The sequence below is a fragment of the Cotesia typhae genome, unplaced genomic scaffold (assembly GCF_013202065.1).
Source record: "Cotesia typhae breed Kobodo isofemale line unplaced genomic scaffold, CoteBio_Ctyphae scaffold_45, whole genome shotgun sequence".
Classification (NCBI taxonomy): domain Eukaryota; kingdom Metazoa; phylum Arthropoda; class Insecta; order Hymenoptera; family Braconidae; genus Cotesia; species Cotesia typhae.
The window spans coordinates 367,501-376,608 of NW_027423777.1; the positions used below are offsets into that span (position 1 = coordinate 367,501).

The window sequence follows — 9,108 nt, forward strand, 5'->3', positions numbered from 1 at the left end:
AAGACTATTAAGAAAAAAAAATTTATTTCTTTACAAAAGATATAAAATAAAAAATTAAAAAATCCAAGTAACCGATATGGTTGTATATGATTTTCGAAAATTAAAAAAATTTTTGTAAATTTAAAAATTAAAAGAAACAATTTTGGAACGTACTTGGTGTGCGTTATTGTGTACTTCAATTTTTTTAAGTGTCCTAGCAGATGCAATTTAGGAATTTCATAAAAAGTGAAATATTTCGTAACTACACACACTACGTTCCAAAATTGTTTCTTTTAATTTTTAAATTTACAAAAGTTTTTTTAATTTTCGAAAATCATATACAACCATATCGGTTACTTGGATTTTTTAATTTTTATTTTATATCTTTTTGTAAAGAAATAAAATTTTTTCTCTTAATAGTCTTATGAACGTGGACTTGGCACGATTTTTTTACAGTGAAACTGTTTTTGTTCGGATATTGTTATCCACTACAGCTATGAAAAAAAAAAAAAAATAAAATATTTCACTTCATACCAACCAAATTCATGATTTATATATTTCGTACTTTTATTTAAAAAGTTTTCCTTTTACCTAAAAGTCATATTTTTTGCTAATATTTTTTTTTTGAAAAAATCAGAGAAAGTCTTTTTAACTCTTCATAACTCTTGCGAAAATTCCGAAATTTATGGGAATATTTGACTTTTGTAGGTTTTTGTAGAGTTATGAAGACTTTTAAACTCTTCCTTTTCCTTATTTAAGGTTATGTTGACTTTCAGAAAGTCTTATAAAGAGTTTTAAAGAGTTTTGAAGACTTTCTTCAGAGGAATATTTCCACAAGGGATTACTTTGAAATTCCAAGTTCGATCAATCTAAACTCAAGAATTCTTCATGAGACTTAAAAAACTGCGTCAAATGCCGCCAACTGCGTGAAAATCGGTTCATTCATTCAAAAGTTACTGCGGTTTGAAAATTCAAAATATAGTGTTTTATTAAACTTTTATCAGATTTTTTAGCTTGGAGAGCTCAAAATGACACGAAAATTATTTTTTTGAGCTCGAAGAGCTCAAAAATGTAATAAGTGCAATTCCGAACGCTTAAGTATGGAACTAACGGGAAGTTGCAGGGATAGCCTTTAAGGTCAACCGTTTTTTTAATTTTTTTTTTTTCACATTTTCAAAGCTTAATTCTTTTACACTATGTCTTCAGGAGGATTTAAGAAAATTCAAATCATTTTTAGAAATATGGCTGTTTTGCCAACGCGGCATCCAAACCAGTTTGGTCGGAACTAGACTGCGAGAAACTTTTTTGAAACTCCTCACCACATTAATTGCTAACTTTTTGAATTTTTAACTTTCTTAGGTAGATTTCATTAGGAATCTAACTATTGCATTAGTTCCCACGGTGGAATTTTCACCTGATTTTACAACCATTTATCAAAAGTTTAAATATGAGCTCAATTGGTCAATTAGTTTGGAAATGACAGCATTGAAATTCAAAAAATTTTTTAAATTTCATATTCTCACTACATCAAATAACTTTTGAACGTGTTGATATGGTCGATTTCTGTAAAATTCATCCGAAATATGAGATATTAAGCTTCAATTTACATGTTTACATGTTTCTTTAAAGCAAGAAGTATCCATCTTAGTATTCTTTTTACGAAATTTTACTGTTGCGGTTGTTTTGTCCAAACAACACTGACTGGAAATTACTGACATACAGTAATTTTATTCCATTTATTATTGAACGTTATTGACTTGACAGTAAACTTTAAGAGCTAAAAACGTTCTAAAAGGAAGTTTAAAATGAAATCTACTTCCATTCCGGATGTCAAATGGCTATATTTTCTTCTGTATTCTATAAATATTAATAAATATCTTATAAAAAATAAATAATAAAAACATTGATTGCCTTTTTTTACGGCACTTCCAAAATTACTTTAAATCCAAGTTTCTAGACCAGAATACCTCCTTAAGTTTTTGGACTAATTAAATTCAATTTACCTTTGCTTATAAGTTTGATACACTTCCAACTATCATCAGCACGAAGATCTGCTAAACGGCTTAGTCGGTTTCGAAATGATAATGAAGCTGTAATTGCAGCTGTTTTTGTTGTCAGAGATGCAGATGTATTTGTTGGAGGAGCTAAAGATGTAGTTGGTCTTGAAGGTACAGTTACATTTGACGGAGGAGCTACAGATGTAGTTGGTGTTAGAGGTGCAGTTGCATTTGTTGTAGGAGCTAAGGTTGGAGTTGGTCTGGGCGCTGTAGTTGTAATTGGTACAGTAGTTGTACGTGTAGTCGGTTTAGTAGTTAGAGATGTAGTTGGTTTAGTATTACCAGTTGAAGTTGGTCTAGAAGCTGGAGTTAAAGATGATGTAGGAACTCCAGAAGATGTTGTAATCGTACTTACTGTAGTTGGGTTGGTTGAAGAATTTGGTGTGGTACTAATATCTTCACCACATGTAACCAAAAGAGTTATTGGAGGATCAGCCCAACAGTCACCACTACTATCAGATTCGCATTGGTAGCACTCTAATGACGTTCCTACAAAATTTTTAAAAATAATTAGTGAAAATAAACAATTTAATGCTTAAGGATGTAGTCTAGTTGATGACTTTCGAAAATTCAATTTTTGCTTTTATATTTTTCAAATGTATGAGTGTCTAAAAATTTCATACAATGTGTTAACTGTTTCGGGCGAAGGCTCGCAGATTCAATTTTGGTACGATTATTTATGATTTTTTATTTAAAGAAACTTAAAACGCGTTTTTCTCTAAACTACATTTTCACCGACGGCCAACACGATTTTTCCGGAACCTGAGGACTGATCTTTCTGAAATTTTAACCACATATTCTAGACATGTATATGGATATATATGTATTGCATTTCATGTATATATATAATTATCATATGCTTATATTCTGTAATCAGAACATAAGTTATATTGTAGGTCTCTTAAGTGAAGTTAAAATCTGCCTAGGTCAAAGTCCAGCGAATTTTGTTGTTAATTAAAATTTTCTCCGTAATAACAACAATTCATCGATTAATGATCAATAAAAATAAAATGTATGTTAATCTCTTAGTCCGTTGACTCAATAGTTACATATGAAGTAAAATTTTAGAAACCTTATAATGATGACTTTTTATCTGCTGCTAAAGAGACGATTGTTGTAAGAAAATATAATTATTAAGAAAGAAAAAAATTTTAATTGGTTGTCCTTGGAGGCCATCCCTGTGATTTTTTGTTTCTCCTGAGATTCTATTAAATTTTATATCTATAGGAACAATGTGAATTTTTTGACAAACATCACTCCCGCACTCCTATGTAGGGGAGGAATTTCGTACGATCCTATTTGAAATGATTTCTACATTGTAAACAAAAAGTTCCAACAAAAGTTTGAGGCCATAAAAACTATTGTTTAAAAATAAGAGATTTTCATTGTTAACGCACGCGTAATCCCTTTTGAAGTCAGAATTCGAGAAAAGCTATTTCTAGCTGAATTTAACATCATATGTGAATTTATTTTGTTATTAATACGCTGAAAAATATGTAACCTTGAAATTATGAAAATATTTTTAACCGAGAACACCATTTTAAACAAATAAATTTTTTTGAGTCAATAGAAAAAATTATTGCCTCAAGGATAATTTCTGGGCAACAATTGATATCGCGACATGTTAAATGCGTAAGAATTATGAGGTAGATGTGTAGGAGGAGGTGGGTAGATCAAAAGTATTTTCAAATTCAAGGTTTGCAGGAGCTAAAGCTCGGATATTAAAAATCTTAATTGTTAACACCTACCCCCGCAATCCATATTATAAGTAGGCTATCATAAAATCCGCTCTTATAGCATTCCTACATCACATACAAAAGATTCTTACCACATTTAAAACCTGTAGAAGCTATAGCTTGGAAATTAAAAATCTTAATTGTTAACACCCACCCCTGCAATCCATTTTGAGAGTAGGTTGTTATAAAATTCGCTCTTACATCATTTTGAAATCACTTATAGAAGATTCCTACCAAATTTGAGAACGATGGGAGTTATAGCTTGAAAATTAAAAATTTTCATTGTTAATAGCCACCCCGCAACCCTTTATGGGGGTGAGATATCGTGAAATTTGTTCATAGATAATTTCAACATCTCTTACAAAAGATTCCTACCAAATTTGGAGTCGATAGGATTAATAGTTTAAAAACGGGAATTTTTCATTCTTAACGCCCCCGCAAACCCCTTTGGGGGAGAAATTTCTTAAAATTCGTTCTTAGCTGACCTCTACATGGTAAAAGTAATATCCCTACTAAATTTGAAGTCGATGGAAGTTATAGCTTGAAAATTAAAAATTATCATTGTTAACAGCCACCCCCGCAACCTCTTATGGGGGTGAGGTATCGTGAAATTCATTCATAGATTATTTCTACATCTCTTACAGGAGATTTATACCAAATTTGGAGTCGATAGGACCTTTAGCTTGAAAATTAAAAATTTTCATTGTTAAAAGCCACCCCCGCAACCCCCTGTGGGGGTGAGATATCGTAAAATTCGTTCATAAATTATTTTTACATCATTTACAGAAGATTTCTACCAAATTTAGAGTCGATAGGACCTTTAGCTTGAAAATTAAAAATTTTCATTGTTCAAAGTCACCCCGCAGCCCCCATGGGGGGGGGAATATCGTGAAATTCATTCATAGATTATTTCTACATCTCCTACAGAAGATTCCTACCAAATTTGGTGTCGATAGGAGCTATAGTTTAAAAACGGGAATTTTTCATTGTTAACGCCCCCGCAACCCCCCTTGTGGGTGGAATTCCGTAAAATCCGTTCTTAGCTGACCTCTACTCGGCGAAAGGAATATTCCTACCAAATTTCAAGTTTCTAGGTCTGATGGTTCCCGAGATATCGTGATGAGTGACTATATAGATAGGAATCTCTTATATATATATATATAGATTAATATATTATATTATCTGTAGCAATGATATATTTTACAAAAGATACATTACTGTTGTAAATTACATAGTTATAATTGAATACACAATGTTATTATATATACTCTTGTATCTTGGCTAGATGTGCCAATCAGAATTACTATGTGTACCTTTTTGTAACCTTCTTATTGGCCCCAAAAGGCTGTTAGGTTCATTTCAATAAAAAAAATAAAAATAAACATAAATACTCACAAAATACATGATTATCAGATTAAAATATGGATTTTGTTACAAATAACAAGCGAAAAAAAAAAAAAAAAAAAATTTTCAATTTTTTTGGTTTTTTTACATAAAATTATTTAAAATTAATATCTACAACACTTAGATTTTCTAGTTTCAGATAAGCCGTTGCCGAAATATCGTGTAGGAGCTGACCTGCCTCGAAATTATGGTGTTCCGTGTAAGTACGAATTTTGTGTAAAAAAACTGAGAAAAAATTAATGAAAAAATTTTTAATTTTGTTATTGAAGACTTCAGTTATCATTCCTAAAAACTTTTATAAACATATCTTTCATAGAAAGCTCACGAGAAATTCCCAAAAATAACCAACTTTTTTGGCGAACTAGACTACACCCTTAATGAAAATCAATGAAGCAGAATTATTTTAAATGATTAACTTTAGCCTCAAACACAAAATTTTTGTTCAATTTTTTCATTTTGATATAGTTTTATATATTTTAAAACCAACAATTGATTGAAATTTGAATTTGATTAATAAATTGATTTATGAGTATTTGAATACCGAACTTTGATGACATTTTTTCATTAACATACACAAATTACCTCTATGAAAATTGAAAATAATTAACAAACTCATGAACATCAATGATCTTAAATTAATTCGACTAGTAATCATTTTTGGAATTTATTGTAATAAAGTACACAAACTAAAACAGTACAATACAATTCTGAAGTTCCTAAGTCAATGATCAAGTTACAAGTCTGATCAATGTTCTGACTTAAACTATTATTTGAACAATAACCACTGTTAAGTAGAGAGACGAATTAACGGCTTATCATAAGACTTACAATCAATAACACATCATAAATTTATGGATTTAGTGGATTTATCATTAATCCATCGATAGTCAAAGTAATCGATACTCATCTAGGGAATCATTCGAATGGTCATTCTGACCAAAAATAGTATTTTCTATGGTAATACTTCACACGGAAAAAAATAAATAAAATATGCAATATAATATGAACCATACCCAGGAAAAACGGATTAGATCTGGCAATATATAAAAAGATCTGGCCAGATCTTTAAATTCTTTATATCTGACGAGACCTGGTCAGATCTTTAAATTGTCTCTATCTGGCAAGACATCGCCAGATATAACTAGATCTGACCCAGATATATACTAAAAAATTGTTTATATTAAATATTACAAGATCTGAATAGATGCCCTTGTGGAAATAATTCTCTGAAAAAATTCTTGAAAAGTCTTTATAAGTGTATTCAGATCTGATCAGATATTACCAGATAAACCGATGCAACATATCTACTCGATATCGATGAATACTCTTATAAAAATTAAAAATTATTTATGTCAAGTTCCAATAACTTAACCAAAATTTATTAAGGAATAAAAAAGAATGAATATATTTCTCAAAACATGAATGGTAAGAATTAAAGACTTATTGTTATTCATTCTTTATCATTTACTATAATATATGTATAACTACATAATTAGATATGATCGAATCTGATGCTGTTGACAGCTCCAACATAGTTATATCTGACCAGATATGGTAAGATCTTTTCATGTCTAATAGATTTTTCAACCCAGGTATAGTTATATCTGTTTAGATCTGATCAGATATGACTAGATCTGATTATGTCTTAAATCCCATATCTGGTTAGATCTAAATCTTTTTTCCCGGGTAGGTGGGTCACCATAAAAAAACATCATGTTGCGATAACATGGAAGTCATGTTATTGCAACATGAAAAAACCATATTCTAGAAACTTGATTGTGATGTTGCTACCAGTGCAGCCAGATCGTGCGATTTTTTTACCCCCTCTTTAGCGTCGCGCGCGCCAGGCACACAAGTAAGTGATGCCTGTCTGTGAGTCGGAAAACCGAGCGGCGCCGAGGGAGTCCGAGAAAGGTGAACGAATCGAGGGGAATAAGCCTCCTGCCACACGAAACAGAGGAATAACTCACACAACAGTAGCTCCCTGTTCGTGTGAAATTCTCAGAATCCGATTTCAGCCGAACATACAGCGGGAAAAAGAATACTTTAATTTTTATTAAAATAAATAAATAATGCTTTTTTGTTAAAAATATGTAGGTTTAATTTTTTTTCTATATAAAAAATAAATTTTTTTTATCAATAAAAATTAAAATACAGAATTTTTTTTCATAAAAAAATCATTGTTACTTTTTTACGCTGTTATTAATAATAATTTATTATTAAGTAATAATAATAATAATAATAATAATAATAATAATAACTGTTATTATTTTTATAAATAATAATAACAATGGTTATTTATAATAATTATTACTAATAATTTTGGTTATTGGGAATTCCCAAACGCAGTTTTATCTTAGTTTTCACATTTTACCGGCAAGACCTGCGGTGGCTGCGCGGCGTAAGTGTAAGCTTACGTCGGCAGAACTTTGAGATCGAGTCCTCGCCCAAACAAATTTTTTTTTAATATTTTTTTATGTTGCTACAAACAATAATAATAATAATAAGAATAACTGTTATTATTTTTATGAATAATAATAACAATGGTTATTTACAATAATTATTACTAATAATTTAGGTTACTGGGAATTCCCAAACGCAGTTTTTATTTTAGTTTTCACTTTTCATCGGCAAGACCTGCGATGGCTGCACGGCGTAAGTGTAAGCTTACGTCAACAGAACTTTTGAGATCGAGTCCTCGCCAACCAAATTTTTTTTTAATATTTTTTTATGTTCGTAGAAACAATAATAATAATAATAATAATAATAATAATAATAATAATAATGATAATAACAATGGTTATTTATAATAATTATTGCTAATAATTTTGGTTACTGGGAATTCCCAAACGCAGTTTTTATCTTAGTTCTTACTTTTCATTGACAAGACGTGCGATGGCTGCGCGGCATAAGTGTTAGCTTACGTCGGCAGAACTTTTGAGATCGAGTCCTCGCCCAACCAAATTTTTTTTTTTTAATATTTTTTTTTATGTTGCTACAAACAATAATAATAATAATAATAATAACTGTTATTATTTTTATGAATAATAATAACAATGGTTTGTAGCAACATAAAAAAAATATTAAAAAAAAATTTGTTTGGGCGAGGACTCGATCTCAAAAGTTCTGCCGACGTAAGTTAACACTTATGCCGCGCAGCCATCGCACGTCTTGTCAATGAAAAGTAAGAACTAAGATAAAAACTGCGTTTGGGAATTCCCAGTAACAAAATTATTAGCAATAATTATTATAAATAACCATTGTTATTATCATTATTATTATTATTATTATTATTATTATTATTATTATTATTGTTTCTACGAACATAAAAAAATATTAAAAAAAAAATTTGGTTGGGCGAGGACTCGATCTCAAAAGTTCTGTTGACGTAAGCTTACACTTACGCCGTGCAGCCATCGCAGGTCTTGCCGATGAAAAGTGAAAACTAAAATAAAAACTGCGTTTGGGAATTCCCAGTAACCAAAATTATTAGTAATAATTATTGTAAATAACCATTGTTATTATTATTCATAAAAATAATAACAGTTATTCTTATTATTATTATTATTGTTTGTAGCAACATAAAAAAAAATATTAAAAAAAAAAAATTTGTTTGGGCGAGGACTCGATCTCAAAAGTTCTGCCGACGTAAGCTTACACTTACGCCGCGCAGCCACCGCAGGTCTTGCCGGTAAAATGTGAAAACTAAGATAAAAACTGCGTTTGGGAATTCCCAATAACCAAAATTATTAGTAATAATTATTATAAATAACCATTGTTATTATTATTTATAAAAATAATAACAGTTATTATTATTATTATTATTATTATTATTATTATTATTACTTAATAATAAATTATTATTAATAACAGCGTAAAAAAGTAACAATGATTTTTTTATGAAAAAAAATTCTGTATTTTAATTTTTATTG

General features: G+C 29.9%; 1 protein-coding gene across 2 annotated transcripts in view; it reads right to left on the reverse strand.

Annotated features, from left to right (window-relative positions):
• LOC141536733 (uncharacterized) overlaps positions 1-5,928 on the reverse strand; it is a 7,903-nt gene extending 1,975 nt beyond the window's left edge. Inside the window, exons 1-3 of one of the 2 annotated variants that reach the window (XM_074257440.1) lie at positions 5,759-5,928; positions 2,319-2,525; positions 1,983-2,243 (exon numbers count right to left, since the gene is read on the reverse strand). In XM_074257440.1, coding sequence (XP_074113541.1) covers positions 1,983-2,243; positions 2,319-2,525; positions 5,759-5,831 — 541 coding nt within the window. In that variant the 5' untranslated portion in view covers positions 5,832-5,928. Of the gene's footprint in view, positions 1-1,982; positions 2,526-5,758 lie in introns of both variants that reach the window. The other variant, XM_074257439.1, reaches the window with a different exon arrangement.
• Positions 5,929-9,108: the final 3,180 nt, after the last annotated feature.